The sequence below is a fragment of the Octopus bimaculoides genome, chromosome 18, assembly GCF_001194135.2.
Source record: "Octopus bimaculoides isolate UCB-OBI-ISO-001 chromosome 18, ASM119413v2, whole genome shotgun sequence".
Classification (NCBI taxonomy): domain Eukaryota; kingdom Metazoa; phylum Mollusca; class Cephalopoda; order Octopoda; family Octopodidae; genus Octopus; species Octopus bimaculoides.
In genome coordinates, this window is record NC_068998.1 from 18,455,584 (window position 1) to 18,474,049 (window position 18,466).

At 33.2% G+C, this 18,466-nt stretch overlaps 2 protein-coding genes across 2 annotated transcripts in view; one reads left to right on the top strand and one right to left on the bottom strand.

The window, feature by feature from the left end:
• Positions 1–6,304, top strand: part of LOC128249906 (uncharacterized) — a 76,259-nt gene extending 69,955 nt beyond the window's left edge. Inside the window, exon 2 of the mRNA XM_052974489.1 lies at positions 327–6,304. Within this exon, the coding sequence (XP_052830449.1) occupies positions 1,361–2,104 (744 nt within the window). The 5' untranslated portion in view covers positions 327–1,360 and the 3' untranslated portion in view covers positions 2,105–6,304. The remainder of the gene's footprint in view (positions 1–326) is intronic.
• The window catches only part of LOC106878905 (centrosomal protein of 78 kDa), a 233,610-nt gene that overhangs the window by 178,753 nt on the left and 36,391 nt on the right, over positions 1–18,466 (bottom strand). The window lies entirely within an intron of this gene.

Below are 18,466 nucleotides of genomic sequence, written 5' to 3' on the forward strand. Positions count from 1 at the left end.
AACAACTTAATTTTTTTGGGGGGGGGGGGATTTGTTTGACTTTACTCAAGCAAGTCGATTGGAACTTGTCAGAGATTATACATGATAAATTCTTGTGTAACATAGTAAAGAATTAAAGTTTAATACTCTGAAAAAAAATGTCATTCTTGAAGTAATTCCTCTCAAATGATATAGAAATGATTTTTCTACAGTTTTGGTTATTTTAAAAATAACTAGCAAAATAATTCCCATCACAAGTTTTAAATATTTTTAAGCCACAAATTATTAAATAAACTGAATAAATGATTTATTTCATTTTTCTAGTATTTTTTTTTTTTCTTTTTCAGGTCATATTTTAAAATTCAGCCCTCAGAAGTTTGCTCGGCAGCTAATAATTCAACAAATATCTTACAATCTGACTTCTATTCACTCACAGATCAAGTACCAATATTTTTCCTCAATATTTCCTGTGTTTCTCTAGAAAATTATCAATAATTTTTTTTCCATCATAAAATCATAAAAATGGGTTTCAAAGACCAAAAACATTATTGTATTTTACATTTACAGACTTGACAAGAAACACAACACATAATTACGAGAATTGTTAGCACAAAAATAGCAGGCAATTAAAAATAAATAGATAGAAATAGATTTAGCCTGAAAGCAGCTAACAAGAAAGGGAAATATTATTAAAAAAAAATAAAAATAAAAGCTAAACAACAGTGATTATATATAAAGAAATTGAAAAAGACAAAAAGAATTTGTCCTCAAAGGTAACAAAAATATTGAAGTCCACTTAACTCAATATGAAAAAAAAAATGATAAATTTACAGCTATGAAAAAATATAAATCAACCTTAAATAATAAAAAATCTAAATAATAAAATCTACAAAATAACAGTTTGCTTGGAGGAAAAGGAAAAGGGAAAAAAATCATTTTCGGATAAGTCAGGGCAGCTATTGAGATCTTTTAAAAATGAACACATTATATAAAGATCAAAGGCAGAGAAATCAATACAGCTCATAAAAGCTAAATAATATATATTTTCTATATAAATTTGTGGAATACATTTTGGAATAATCTATATCAAGTGGCAATCATTTTGACAAACAAAAATAAAAAATAAAAATAAAAATAATGCTTTTCTTACATACTTTGTAAGATTAATTAAAAAAAACATACCATGAAAGAATGACTAAAGATGCAAAAACAATAGAATTCAGTATTCTAATAACACTGAATGTTTCAGATCAAAGACCATGGGTAATTTTGTTTTGGTTCTCACATTGAGAATTTCAACACAAGAATTATAAACAAATGTAAACCACAAATTCCGAAGCATTAAACGCAAAAGGATAAAGCTCTTGCCAGTAGCATCATTATGATGAATTTGACTAATGCTTCGGCTGTTTCCGAAGCTAATGATTATCAGTCAATTAGGAGTACCATGAACCAACAGCAACACCGAACGCAATCTTTTACAGCTGTATTAGTCTTAACAAGCCTTTTCGCTTTATTTACTGTAAGCGTTACAGGGGCAATCATTGTGTTTTGTAAGAAGAAAAACACAGTGTTTGCCTTGCAGAAATGTGAACAGGATTCAGATATCGACTGTGAATTGGATGATTTCAACACCGAAATAGAAATCAGTGATGATAGTACGGATGACTATTTGGTTCCAATGTCAAAGCGATCTGCAACTTATCCTAACTTGGAAATTGTTTGCAACAGGAACTACAGACCACATGATAATATTGAAACCATCAAACAAAAAGATACAACTAATGTGTCCAGACACATTCCACGGGCACATACATTTTCATTTGAATGCTATGAATACACTCCGATAAAACTTAGCACTACAAACAAAGACAACAAAAAGAAAGAAGGTGAAAAGCAAGTGATAAAAGTACAGAAAAATCAAAAGTCCAAAACAGTTTATCACCAACTGAAAACTTCAAGTAAAGAGTGCTTGTCACCAGAAAATCCAGGAGATGGAAATGACAGCAAGTGTTTAGGTTATTCTGTGAATAAGGAGAATTGGAAAACTTCACCAGAAAATGATGTAGGCATGGCAGACCCTTTTATAGTTGATAAAGCTATGTTATTACAACAAAGTCAATAAAACCTTGCAAACAATTGTTCTCAGACACACACTCATACTTCAGTGTGTGTGTGTGTATGTGTGTGTGTGTGTATGTGTGTGTGTGTGTATATGTGTGTGTGTGTATGTGTTCGTGCACAGGTATACAGTTCTACTGTTCCTCATAGCCATGCCATCTTTCACGTTGAGAAGAGATCTCTGGAGGTTAAGTCTGAACTCTTACTCTCAGGAACAGCCAATAAATGATGCATATGATGTGAAATGATGCCAAATGTGCCAGTGGATTTCTTCATATCATTTTGAAACAATAAACTCATAGAATACAAAAAGTCAATACAAAATTAAGGTAGTTAAAATTCTACTTAAATACAAATTATTTAGAACATTTTATTTTATTTTTAATTAACAAAATGTTCAAGGAAGAGAGACAAGACACAGAGATGAATGAACAAACATAAAAATTAGAGAAAATTGGATGCAGTCAATAGCCATTACAAGTACAAAATGATAAAAAAAAAAGACCAAAAACAAAACACAGAAACACTAATCATGAAAAGTGAAGCAATTCAAAATAAAGAATAATCAATAATGGAGAAATTTTCCTAGAGAAAATGAAATACTAAAAAAAAAATAAAAAAGAAACAGTTAATTAAGAATTTCATTATGAATTTGCTATTAAAATTTGCAACAGTGTGAAACAATGATCCATTTGATGCTCTGATGAGATATTTTGATGTGAGATTTCATTAAAACCAACAAGGCAGATGGGAACATGTTTAAAGATAGATTAATAAAATAGTATGCAGGTTAACTAATATAGTGAGAAATTTAGAGTTAAGAGCCTGATTTAACAAGAGTTCTATTCATGTTCATGATTTATGATTATTTTATTTTATTTATTTATCTACTCTTTGCTTGCTAAATTGTTTCAATTCAATTTAGTTGTGAGCAACAGTAAATGATAGATGACAAATAGCTGTGTGATTAAAGTACACATGGAAGAAGTAAAGATAACAAAAAATTCCAAACAAAACAAAGCCTCAAAACTGAAGAAGTTGAACAATAATGTGTGTTTTAAATGCAAAGACATTTCAGGAAATGAACCATGTATGAAGTCAGAAGGCTTTGTTAATTATGTCTACAAGAATAATAGGAAAGGTCAACACAATTGCTATAAACAAGGAAGATATAAATGAAAAAAAATAAAATGTAGAATGGTTAATACTCATTGAACTAAATTGATTTTAACGCTTACAACTGAATAACTTTTCCCATAAAACTATATGCTGTTTTTACAACAATGTCTACAATACTGTAGTAGCGATAAACAAAGGAAAACAAGCCAGATTTGAAGTTGATCAAAGAAATGGTCAACTGAGCATGAAGTGAGAACTGAAAAGCTTGAAAGAATTGTGTCAAAAACAAGACTATTAAATGAAATGAGGTGTGAGTTTGGGTCAGAGAAATAAAAGTTAAAACTGAAGACATGATACTCTAAAATAAAAACAGCTAATGTTAAAGTATATTAAAGAAAAACTGAAGATGTTATATTGCTTTTTTCAAGAGAATATCAGTCTACAATCAAATACCAAAACTGCGTTCTTTAAAGAATTACAAAAACAAAGATGGAAATTTCAACCTCTCAATCTATCCATATAAATTATGAATATTTTTGCCTCTAAACAATTTGTTTCGCATTATTTGTACAAATCCAAGGAAGTTCACCATTACTCTAGAAATTTTAATAACCAATGTTTTGCAGTGAAGAAATTTACCTTCCATCTTACTAATTATGAAAGAAAATATTTCAAGTAATTATATTTTGGGATTTTTTACTTTCTTTTTGAAGCTGCTGTTTCCATAAAAAAAAACACCCTAAACATCTGGTATTAAAGTGTTTTCATTATAGAAACAAAAGATCTGGTGACTGGCAGAGCTATTTCCCTCGTCAAAGGAAAAAATATTGAGAAATTGCATTATCCAATATGAAAACATATTTCAAAACATTATAATTATTAATGATTTAATATCATTAAATTATTAATATCAAATTATTACTATTATCTAATTATTATAATAATAGTTTAAAAAATTTAGAAGAAAGACATGGCAAGAAATCATAATAAAATGTTGTGTCAATTGAATCAGTCTTAATTCAATCCTAGACAACAGAAAGATTTGACTGTTAACACTTTGTTAGCTGATCATGAAAGATAATGTGCTTAATTCAATAATACAGAAAGGTTTCAAGACAACGGAAGTAACTGGTTGTTGTATAAATGAAGGGTAATAATATTTTCTTAAGAAATAGGATATTTTCTAATTACTTTTAACCATTAGCTCTGATGAACAGATATAAAATGTTTCAATTGAGAATATGCATAAGACTTTTTTTTATTTCTTTAACTATGTTTTAACATTATAGAGTTGCAGCTTGTTAAATCAAATAGGATGACAGGCTGCTAGTCAAAGTGACTATAGTTCATACCCCATCAATGACACTGTACTGTGCCCATATGAAAGGAACTCTTAACCTAACTGTGATTAGGTAACTTGGGCAATCAACTGACTGGTCTAAGCAGCAAGGGCTCTGGCATCATTGCCAAGTACTTTGTTAGCTTGCAGTGCTGAATTCAAACTTTCTCGTGAATGTTGCTTGGAGAGGGATGTGCAGTTATACCAGGTTGACTTGCCATAAATACACAACATAAATACAAATGTTTCAAGCAGTGCCTCTTTAACCCAACAACTTATGGGATTCAACATATAATTTACAAATTCTCTATTTACAAATCAATAACATTTCTTTTGTTTACAAATGTACTAATATTTTTTGGCTCTCATTGGAATCATCAGCAACAACAGCATTTTATGTCTGCTTTTCCATGCTGGCATGGATTGGATGGATTTTTCTGAAGAAGTGCTTCACAACCAGATACTCTTCCTGCTATTAATCCTGTTAGTCACTGCTAATGACAGCAGTAATGCAGTGTACCTATTGTAAAACTAGGATGTACATGGTAAAATTTAAATATATATATTGTCTACTTGCCTAAGATATTCAGCATGGAGATAAATGCTTCAAGTCCCAAAAGCATATGGCACAATGTTATTGTACAATTATCATTTCTTTATTGCCAGTCATAAGGACAACATTTATCAGAAATACACTAATATATTTTAGCTCTCATAGGAAATATTTGAAGATGTGTGTGTGTATGAGAGAGAGAGAGAGAGAGAGAGAGAGAGAGAGAGAGAGAGAGAGAGAGAAACATTTGCACAACTTTGTTAAGTCCAATTCTCAGATTACAAATGTTTAGCAAATAGGGTTTTCAATTCATTTTATTTATATTTTTAAAAATTAATAATAATAATAAAGTGATATTAATATAGGGCAAGTTAAAGAAAAAAAGAAAAAAACAGACTAAATACCTTACAATAAATATATATATGTTCTTCCCTTTACATCCTTAAGATAAAATCTCATGAGGGTTGAAATTAGACTTTCATTCTACCAGGATTAACACAATAAGTGCTCATCATGAATTAGGGATCATCAATTTAATTATCCAAATTTAATTATCCAAATCCTTCTCCATCTTTTTGGCTTTGTACTAATGTAAAAAAAAAACCCTTTGTGTTATCTTAAAGAAGTTGACAGAAATGGTAAATCAGTAAAACTTAGTATTTCATTTTGTCTTTGTACATCTTGAAATCAAATTCTAGCAACAAATGACATTGCCTTTCATCTCTCCAAGATTAATAAGTACCGATAATATACGGGGAGTCAATTAAATTTAGCAACATATTTAATCTGGAAAAAAGAAAAAGAAGAAAACCAAACTGGCCTTGAGTCTAGTCAAAAGAAATCAATACTGAGCTGACTAACATTGCCTACTTAGACAAGTAATGAGTAAAGAGTATAAAATTATTCAATTCATATTCTCACAAGATTTTTCTGAACTATTTACTTCATTGAAACTGTGATCTGAAAATTATGATTTTTGCCAGTTCTTGGAATAATAACATTCAACAGATTGCTGATGAAAATATTTAATTATCTTTGACAATTGCAGTGGTGACACGTTACCGAAAAAAAAAAAAAAAAAAAAAATTCAAATTTAAAATTTAATGATGGCATTTGGATGGCAACAACATTTTTTCCCATGAAAATTTCATCAAAAATTTTAAAGAAATTAAATTTCCTTTACTTTTCTATAATGAATGTATCTGTTATTTTTTCTAATTTTTATGTTTTCCATTATATAATATTTTTCTTTTTCATCCAAGGTTTATCAATATTCACATAACAAAACAAGAATCACAAATATTTAAATACCAAGTCAACCTAGATTGAGCAGATCTGTGATCAAAGGCATTCTAGCCATGACTACTCTGTCATTTTAGGAGTATCTAATGTATCCTTTCCCTTTTAAGATTGTAAGGTGTGGTATAAGAGAGATTTAGTATGCTTAGCAATCATATAGAGTTTCTCTGAAGCTTTATATGTTTTTAATTTCGTTTAATAATAGAAAATCTCCACAAACTATTTATATTAGCCCATAGCACTTAGTGACCTAGAGAAAATAAAAAGCATAAAGTAGCAGATAACCTAAACAGACTGTGATTTTCACTTACTATAAGGATTTTGGTAAGACATACAAAGAATCTTATAGGGATCTTCTCAGAGATAAAACCAACTCAAATGATAAATAAAAACAATATATTTTTGCATACATAATTTCTCATGGGTGCTTATGGAAAGAACTACAAGGATAAAGTAGGATTACTTCTGGGTGCGGGCATAGAAAGGTAGTGCAAAAATCTAATCAATCTATCAGTGGAGAATTAAAGGTGTCAAGATTGATAGAAATTCTATGAAGCAAAAATTTAAATCATATGTCATAATTACATGACATTTCCATTATAGACAAACAAAGAATGATCAAAGATAAAAGTAAAGAATAGCTAAGTGAGAATTTGATTAATCTAGCTAAATATGGCTGCCTGTACTAGAATAAGTTTAAATATCATTAAAAACTAAACTATCAAACATAACATAAGGAGGGAAGGAAATATTATTTGCTCAGGAAAAGGGGATGTTATTTACAGCAGGTCATTTCCAAAAGCATTAACAATGTAAGTGAAGTTTGAAAAACCAAATTTAGCACTTCAGTTTAGTGTCAATGAGAACCTACTGCTACAACACAACACCTACTAGAAAAAGAGAAATGATGATGATGATGATGATGATGATGATGAAAAATACTCTAGTCTGGAACTAAACCAATTATCTGTCTTTAACAGAGCTAGAATAAGAGCTCTACACTGACTTGTTACCAATCTTAATATTTAAGAGCTATTTAGTCTCATTATGGTATCATAACAATATATTTTCTCCAAAAGACATCTTATGAATGTAATCAGTTACTTAAAGTATCAAGAAAACTACAGATGCAACAGTATTAGGAGAGATCAAGAGAAAATAGTTACAGTTCTGCAGTAGTTTTTTTCTATTTCATAATACTATCCTTCAAGTTTAATGTTTTTTTTTTTTTTCAGTTAGATAAACTAGTCGCTTAATCATGATGTAAGAGTAAGATGAGATGATTGAGTCAAACAGAATAAATTACCTTTTGTTCAATTAACTCCTCAGAGCTACATTGGAGTGCTGCTCGCAAAAATAGGACAGTCAGGCTACCACACATGCAGATTCCAGGTTGCATAAAAGACCTTCCAGATTATTGGCAAAAACTCGTTCATTAACACATTACAACCACCAGCTCATAGGTGTTATTTCCTCTCTCTCTCTACTACAATGGCCTCTGTTCCACTGAGCTAGCTATACTCTATCCTCATAGAAACACACAACATGACTCTCGTCCTCTTACCACCCCTACTTTATCTCACTCCTCCCCAGAATATTCTAAAAACAACCCCCTCTGTTTTCAATAAGCCCTGCCACTCTTCATCATCTTTATGATGAAACTTATAGAAAACTATCCATGTACATTGGGTCTATTTCTAGTACCACAAACACTGGGCTATCACATGAATACATACAGAATGAACCCCAATGATGGCAAGTCAGATATAGCAAGTTATTGATATGAGTCTGAGACCTTCTTTCAGTTTCACATGATGCCAAGGAAGGGGACAGTAATACTCATTCTCTCTCTCTCTCTCAAACACACACACACACATACATTCAATGACATTCTTTTAGTCTCCATCTATAAAATCCACCCACAAGGCTTTGGTCGGTCTGGGGCTGGAGTAGAAGATACTTGCTCAAAATACCATGCATTGAGATTGACCCTGCAACCGTGTAGTTGGAATGCAAACTTCTAACCACACAGCCATGCTTGCACCTAATTATATAAAACATAAATGCAAAACATTAAAGATATTTCTATATTGGTGCATAAAAATTTTTCCAGACTCCATGTTGTTTATCTTGCTCGTCTACCTATCCAGTTCATATCACAAAAAAGGATTCTATAATTCACGCATCACAACAACTAAAATAAACTTTTTGAAATAGTTATTTCTCTCTCTCTCTCTCTCTCTCTCTCCTTCAATCATGTAAAAATATTCACATGCTGCAGCAAAAGATTACTCAACTTATTGAAGAAATATCGATATTTTTTTTTTCTCTCTTGACAAACAGATATGGCTGACTATAAAATAAACAGCACATTCATGAATAACTCCAGTTTTATCAGAAAATATAAATTAGTAGATTATTATTGATGAATTGAAAATATTTTTCCAAAAAGAAAACCTCCACAAAATAAAAAAGAACCAACTTTTTATGCAGAACAGCTTGCATTTTTTTGTTCTTTTTAGATATGTATGTATGTATGTGTTGAGAAAGAAATATTTCTGATTCTTTTTGTTTGTTTTTTTTTTCTTTTTTTTTTCAACTGTTTCTTCCAGCAGTCTTGTTGAACAGAAACTTCCATTGTTCTGGTAGTGTGGAAGAAATATCGATTTATTAGGCCATTGAGAAGTAGGTTACACTATTGGCTCCTATTTACATATAGATATTACTGCTTTTTGATGTGTTTTAAACATATAGGTCTAGAAATATTGCAGATCAAAATGGATAAGAGGAAAAAAAAGCAAAAGCAAACATAACAAGCAATAGATACTAAATCTTCCTATTTAAAGAAAAATAATATCCAAGTACATGCTGACAATCTGGTAGGCACATGAATGACTATGCTTTGTTGAGGACTAATAAGACTGAAACATGTCTGGAGTTGTCACCATGTATCCCACAGATCAAATTATTCTTCCCCTTTAACTGCCTATTTTTAATAGTGATTCATTGACACTTCAATGTACCCCATCAAAAGGGAGATTCATCTTCCACCAGCTTAACATTCATAAAATTAGTGAAGTATCAGTCCTATAGATTTTTGTGTTAGGAATGTATTAGCGATGAAACCAGGACCAATGACCAGGCCATCCTTTTTACAGGACACAGTACAAAGATTTAACACTAAAAATACATGGCTCCTATTTTAACAATAAAGTGTTTGTTGCAGAGGAAAATTTAAATGACAACTGGGACCTGTGCTGAAAGACCATATCACTATAACCTTTCTTGGTAGGTCATGTATGCATTAATTTTTCTTCTCAGTGAAAAGAAGTGACAGGTGATCAAGATGTAGAAAATAAAACATTATGTTAAAATAATGAACAGTGTCTTTGATTATGACCCCAGACAGAAAGAATCTTAGAAACCCTGACATAATTTCAAAACCACAAGCAACAGAGCAAGAAAAAAGTTAAAATTGACAGGAAGAATAAAAATTCCAACTTGAACTAATTTCTTTTAATGTGAATGTGATATTTTTGTCAGTGCACAATTTTCTAGTTTATTCCTCTACTTAGACAAATATAAGAAATCTTTAAGTAGTACTACCACATCAGAAGTTTGACCAGTGAAGTTGCTGGCCAACAATCTAGCTACTAATAAGCCATTTAGTTCAATTTAGCCTAAACTGTAAACTTATAAATTTCCTAAACAAAAGTTGTCCTCCACAATGCAACTGCCCTAAATAATCAGTTTATTTCATCCTATACATGCCTAAGTATTGTGAAATGGCAGTAAACTCACTTTGGGTAGAGTCTGTGATCCAATTTTAATACCTGCTCGGAGCTTATTCCCTTGGTATACACTGTGAGTGTCTTTAGTTAATAAAAGGCGTGATGATTAAATCATCCCATCCTTACTATGAAACTGCTGTTCTCTTGTGCAATATACTGCACAAAATTGAATTTCATTAGGCTTTATCTATGACACGTTTAATATAGGTAAAAGTATTCAGAATGATCTGATGTCACAGTGGGTTACATTCATGGGAAATATTAGGAAATTTCTTACAGATGGTGACTGGGTGCAAGAATGGTAGTCAGATGAAAAAAAGGAAGATGTTTAGAACTAGAGACAAGTTTTCACTTGTATGAACCATAGAAATAGCTGTGTTTTAAAGAAATAAATTTTACGTATGCCAAAGAGATAACCATGTTAGAAGAGACATATTGCTAATGGATAATTGATGCTGTAAATTAAGTAAATGCAATCAAAGAAAGATTTGGTTTAAAGTACCGATTGGAGTCATTAAAGCTTATTGCACCGAATGAGATGATGCAAAATCAAAATGCTTTGGGGAGAGTGTTTCTCAAACCCAAAACCAAATGTTACATCGGTGGCAGTTGGAGGAGGAGATAGAGGGGGGAAAAGCAAAAGGAATTGAAAAGTAATATAAGCAGAATTCATCTCTCCAGCAGTAATGTTCAACAGTAACATCCATATAATTAACATAATAATGTACTAGTTTGTTAAAATGATATCCACAACAATACAAACATATGATGCAAGTAAGTAAACAGTTTCATGATTGGAGCCACCAAGGTTCTCCGAAAATATTGTTGCTAATGATGGCATTATTTTAAAATTCAGAGACAGCTCAAAATTTTTCTTGATAATGTAAAATTATTTGCTAGAAATATGCTCAGAAAATCAACATATTGGTTACACTTCATTTACTTTGGAAATTGCTATATAGACTATGATGAACATTATAACAAAGCAAATGAATAAATCACTTGAAATAACTGATCGTACAAAAGCTGAACAAGATTATTAGTCAATATCTAATCAAAATCATTAATTTAAGTGTCCCATGAAGAGAATTAAACTAATATTTATAGTAATGCCTTCAAACACAACTTCACTTACCCAATAATGTTTCAACAGAACTATTTTGATATTTTGAACTTTTGAACAAAATAAATCATTTCATAACAGAAAACATCAATATTAGGTTTTTCAAAGTAGAGGGGGGAAAATCTGTGATAATTAGAACCCTTTTAGTGATGTTGCAGTCAATATTGTAAAATTATGTTTTGTGTGTACACGCCTCTCAACACAATTACTACACATACAGATACACAAACAATCATGCATCTATATAAAGACTATAAGAGAGCAATAATATCAAAATCATCATTCATTGGCTGACAATAATTGATTGATACTGTACATCCTTCAGAATTATCAAGCAGATTTTATTCCTCTCATTTCACTAGACATCTGTCATCACAACTTGACTTTTTACAGTGCTATGCAGCATCTTTCTACAAATGAACACATCATATCAGCTGACTTTTAGTATTTAAAATCTGCATGCCTCTATAACGACGCATCATCATCATCATTTAATATCCACTTTCCAAGCTGGGCATGGCATAGACAGTTTCACAGGAGCTGGTCAGGCTCCATGTCTGTTTTGACATGGTTTCTACTGCCGGATGCTCTACCTAACGCCAACTACTTTACAGAGTGTACTCTCTGCTTGTACACACAGTGCGCATTGACGTGGCACTGGCATGGGTGCTTTTTTATGTGGCACCAGCACCCACAAGCCTGCAAGATTAGGATTTCTCAGCTGAAGAGGGATGCAGGGGACATGCCTATATGCAAGAACAACCATGATTTTACTTAGCTTGACAGTCTTCTCAAGCACAGCAAACTACCAGAAGTTTTGATCCCATGTCATCTCCTCTGTGAGGCCTAATGTCTTGTGATCCTTTCTCACCACTTCGTCCCACGTCTTCCTGGGTCTACCCCTTCCACATGTTCCCTCTTCAATTAGAGATTGGCCTCTATGAAGGCACATTACTATCAATCAGAATAAAGATGCAAATTATTGATGGAAAACAACAATGGAATGTTATGGGGGGAAAATATGGATTAAAATTTAGGGATTCTTCTTCACCATTAATACCACTACCACCATCATCATTATCTTTGAGCATTTTGCATACTTAACTTTGAATTCAGCACCCCACAAACATGTATGCAGTGCACTTCCATATAGTTTCCATCCACCAAATTCAACACACAAGTTTTGTAGTATTATCAAAAGTAATTCAAATATACAGTTCCATAAATTTTTTCTTCACTGTAGTAAATTTTTACCAGATGAAAAAGATTTGAATTTTTTCTTTACTAAGCTTAGAGTTAGGAAAATTTGAAGAATTTATTCATTGTTCCATTTCCCTCCTCAGACATTCTGGGAGCTTCTAATTTTTTCCCAATAGTTAAAGAAATCTTTCAGTTACAACATCCATGTGAAGAAAATGCATTAAAAACTATTTTGCTTAAATATATTTTGACTCTTTTTCACTCCATATTTTGGGATATTGTTAGAAAGTATTTCAATTCAACTGATTTTATTTTTTGTGTTTTTAAATAAGCAGATTTTTGTGTTGAACTATTCTTGCAAGTTGGTTTGAAGAATTCTTTTCTATTTTTTAATTGATAAAATTAGTATGTTATGAGAGAAGAGAATACAGGAATGCTTCAACTTAATGATTCAGTTGGTTCCAAATATCTAATTGTTAAGTGAGACGGGCTAATTCACAGAGAAATAATGTTATAAGCAGAGATTACATTCTTCCTAATGAGATTTGAGAAATTTTCGAAAGTGTTAAATAAGAAGTAATAAAACATAAACTTAGGCATAGCCAATGATTTGACTGCATAAACCATTTGCAAATAATAAACAATAAAAAAACTCTAGTTTTGTAAACATCACTCAATGTTTCTTTGCTGCTGGTTTTGGAGTTATCATTCAATATGACTTTGTTGCACATATTTCATTCACTTGAAATAGGAATCACTTTTTTTTTTTTTGCATAAATGTGTCAAGATTGCTGAACGTGGAGAATAAATGGGAGGAGGAAAGTCTGCCAAAGGTTGATCCATTTGAGGGACCAGCTATCCGAATCAACAGTATCCTGACAGATAAAGCAATCAAAGATATGAAAACAGAGAAAGCCCTCGGCCCCACAGGAATCACCACTGAGATACTTAAAATATCGGGCAGTGTTGGTTATGGTCTAGTCTCCCACATCATAAATCAGTTAGTTCATGAAGGAGTCATACCCAATGTGGCAGCACCATAGTTAACTGCTACAAAGGTAAAAGTGATGTTTTAGACAGAAATGATGATGATGATGTGTCAAGTGTTCCTTATTTCTACAACAGTCTTATTCTTTTCTTTGTAAGTTTTATGGTAGTAGACAGAAGATAATTACACCTGCAGCAACTTTTCTACTTCATTTGAAAATCTGTCTCAACCGCTTTGTGAACATGTGAAAAGACTTTGTCAAGCACTTTGAGAGCAAAAGAATAAATAGTTTCTATTGTTAGATTTTAAAAAAATTTTCATAGTTCAGTTTAAAATTCAGACATAAACATGGCTACATGGTTAAAAAGTTAGCTTTACAACCATGTGGTTTTGGGTTCAGACCCACATATGATGCCTTATGCAAGTGGCTTCTACTATAGCCCTGGAGTGACCAAATTATTATGAGCGGATTTGGCAGACAGAAACTGAAAGATGCAGTTTGTATGCACACACACATACATACACATGCATGCACACATACAGGGTGATTCGTAGCAACCCTACAGGATGAAAAACAAAATTTGTGGAAGGAGAGATGAATCCAGAGGAATCAATGGCCATCCAATAATATATACATCTTCACATAAAATATGCATGTATGTTTAGTGATCTGTTTTCATTTATTCAAATGAAGCATGCAAGAAATAAGTAACCTTCATCTCCACAACTTCAAAGATGGCAGCAGCAAGCTGTTGGGACCAACTGGTGCAGGTGGCAACATGCTGTTATGATGGGCTAGAAGTCATGATGCAGAGCAAGCAGTTATGTTTTATGGCCTGGACACACAAACAAGTCAGTTGGTACAGCAAAGTGCAGAGATTCACTTCAGCCACTAGGAAATCTCTTGCATTCTTATACAAGTTCAGTTGCCATGTCTTTGTCTTGCCACTGAGAATATTGTGTGAGAACAAAAGAGTGAGTTTGGTGGCTGCACAGCTCTTTCTCATTAAAAAAAATAATAATAAAACCTTGTGATTAAGAAGCTTACTTTGCAACCACAAGGTTTTGGGTTCGATACCACTGCACAGTACCTCAGACAAGCATCTTCTACTATAGCTCCAGACTGATCAATATCTTGTAAGTGAATCTGGTGGACAGAAATTGTGTGGAAGCCCATCATATAAGTGCATGCATGCATGCATGCATGTATGTGTATGTGTGTCTTTGTGTTGGTGTTTGTATTTATATCCCACTATTTGACAACCAGTGTTGGTTTGTTTACATCCATGTAACTTAGCAGTTTGGCAACAGAGACCAATGGAATAGGTTCCAGACTTTAAAAAAGTAAATACTGAGGTTGATTTGTTTAAATAAAGCCCTTCAAGGCAGAGCCCCAGCATGGCCATAGTCTAATGACTGAAACAAGCATCTTAACCACACAGCCATGCATACACCCACTATTTTATCTTTTATATCTTATACTCGTTTCAGTCATTAGGCTGTGGCCATGCTGGGGCACAACCTTGAGGAATTTTAGTCGAACTAATGGATCCTAGTACTTATTTTCTTAAACCTGGTACTTATTCTATCAGTCCCTTTCTCCAAACTGTAAAGTTACAGGGACATAAACACACCCATGTCAATTGCCAAGCAGTGGTGGGGGACAAACACAGACACCAAAACACACATACACACACACACACACACACACACACACATGATGAGCTTCTTTCAGTTTTTATCTACCAAATCCACTCACATGGCTTTGGTCAGCCTGAGGCTTTAGAAGACATTTGCCCAAGGTGCCATGCAGTGGGACTGAACCTGAGACCAGGTGGTTGGGAAGTAAACTTCTTACCACACAGCCACATTTACTCTTTTACTTGTTTCAGTCATTTGACTGTGGCCATGCTGGAGCACCACCTTTTAGATGAGCAAATCGACCCCAGGACTTATTCTTTGGAAGCCTAGTACTTTTTCTATTAATCTCTTTTGCCGAACTGCTAAGTTACGGGGACATAAACACACCAGCATCGGTTGTCAAGCGATGCTGGGGGACAAACACAGGCACAAACATATACACACACATATATATATACATATATACGACGGGCTTCTTTCAGTTTCCATCTACCAAATCCACTCACAAGGCTTTGGTTGGCCCGAGGCTATAGTAGAAGACACTTGCCCAAGGTGCCACACAGTGGGAATACATTTGTATTTATTTATTTTTTACAAGTATTTATTTATTTATTTATTTATTGTTGCTACTGCTATTAATTTAGTTGTATATTCAGTTCCATATAACCTTAAATTGAGAAATTAAACTGAAGAAACAAGCTAGTTTTAGTTAATAAAATTGATTTACTGAGTAGAAAGACCTTTCAAAAACTTGATGTCTAAGGAAGAATTTCTTTAATCCTTTAGCATCCAGGTTATTCTGTTAAATATAATGCTTATTTATTCACATTATTTTAAATCATGTATTACCTTGTAGCTTCGAAATTTTGATGACTGACATGGTAGTTTATTTTTAGAATGATATGGTAGGGTAGGTGCTTCTGTTCAAAGTGACCAGATCTGAACAAAAAGTACATAGAATATTTTGGCCAGATATGATCAGATTAAATGCTAAAAGGTTAAATAAAAGGGATTCTTGATAGTGAGGAAGATCTCGAGCAGTTGTTTTTCAACTGGGGGCCACATAAGATTTTATTGCTAAAATTTATGTGCAATAAATTGGTCATACTTCTACAATGCACAAAATATTTTGCAATGTTTTTTATACAATTCCTAATACGTAATTATAAAAATATATTAGAATTTTTTTAAACATTGAATGATTATAAGGGTCCAGTAGGGTGAAATTGGAATAAAAGAAGTTCATCATCATCATCATCATCGTTTAACGTCTGCTTTCCATGCTAGCATGGGTTGGACGATTTGACTGAGAACTGGTGAACCAGATGGCTACACCAGGCTCCAATCTGATTTGGCAGAGTTTCTACAGCTGGATGCCCTTCCTAACGCCAACCACTCAGAGAGTGTAGTGGGTGCTTTTACGTGCCACTGGCACGAGGGCCAGTCAGGCGGTACTGGCAACGGCCACGCTCGAAATGGTGTATTTTACGTGCCACCTGCACAGGGGCCAGTCCAGCGGTTTGAGAATTACTGATTTGAAGTCAGACGCCTAATATATGCTTCTCTAACTCATCTGAAGATACCTCTGGCACAATGAAGCAAAAGTTATAATTTAACAGTAATCACTTATATGATACTTTCATAAATTTCTTAATTGCTTTAATTTTTTTCTTTCTTGTATCATAGTTGAATTATTGGTATTAAAATGCCTCTTTTGTAGTCACAGTAAGTGTAAATCCACTTACATGCCCTACCTTAATATGTAATAGATCAGATGCTTTACCTTTTGTCAAGAATTAGTTGTTAGAGTGTGTATGAGGGGTGGGTGGAGCCTATGTAGCAGCTCTCCTACCTCGTTAAACACCTCAGCTATTAATGTTCAATGTTTTAGATTCATCTAATTCATATCACGTTGGTCAGTTGTTTAGTTGGTATGAAAGAAGAGGGCAGAGGAGGAGGGAGAAGAGAGGAGAGGAGAAGAGCAAGGGGAGAAGAGCAAGGGAGAAGAAGAAGAAGAAGAAGAAAGAGATAAAACAACAAGAAAAATGAAGGAAAAGATAGAAGGAATGAAGGAAAGGAAGAGAAAAGGAAGAGAAAAGGAAAGAAAGAAAGAAAGAAAGAAACCAGGGCTGTAAAAAGCAGAAGTTAATAAATGCTTCAATTAAGTGGCTAGTTTGTTCATCTGACAAGATGTGTTTCTGTTCACTATTTCACTGCCATTTGTATTACTGTTGGCCTGTTTCCACACCCATATTTTTCCCATCGCTCTCATCACTCTGCCTTTGACATCATTGAAACATTTGCATTGAGAAAATAAAGTTATGAGGCAGTTCCTATTGTTCTGCTTTATTACTTTGTCACATGGCCTTGTTTTTATGGAATCGGATTCCCGTTGTTGCATTTCCAGCACTTTCTGTTTGATCTATTCTGTTCAATCTTTAATGTTTCTATTAATTTCCATTGTCTTCCTGTTTAAACAGCACTTTGAACGTTGCAAGATGCCATTGTGTTCTCATATACTGAGGGAGAGAGAGAGAAAAAGAGTTGATGATATTCTGTATCAGTCAATATTTTCAATCACATTGTTTCTGTGGCAAGTACACTTTAGAGTCAAATCTGTGACCAATGTTATTATGATTCTGAATTGTAGCAACTTTACTACACATGCAGTGTTAATGTCACCGAGAAAAGGTACAAAATAAATAAATGAGCATTACAACTTCAATTCTGTCCAGCGTTAAAATTATCATATTTTGCTACTACCACAACAAGGGAGCTTGTACATGAACATGCAAACTCCTAGAAATAGTGTCTTCTATCTTTTACTTGTTTCAGCCATTGGATTGCAGCCATGCTGGAGCAGTACCTTGAAGGAGGTTTTTTTTAAAGTCAAACAGATCAACCACAGCATGTATTCTTTTGGTCTCTTTTCTTGAGCTACTAAGTTATGGGGATGTAAACAAATCAACACTGGTTGCTAAGTGTTGGGGGAAGGCAGACATATATATATATATATCTATATATATCTATATATATATATATATATATGTATATATATATATATCTACACACACACACACACAATGGTCTTCCATACAGTTTCTTATTTCTTTACTGCCCACAAGGGGTTACACACAGAGGGGACAAACTCTGGTCCTGGGGACAGTTCTTTTTAATGTAGCCTGGCTCCAGGCACTGGTGACACTTGGGGGGTAGGCGTTCCTCAAGAATCACCGGGTACCTGCAACCAGCCATTTTCAAAAAATCCAGGAAAACCAGATTCTTGGCTGATTGGGTCCACAGGGTCAAAACC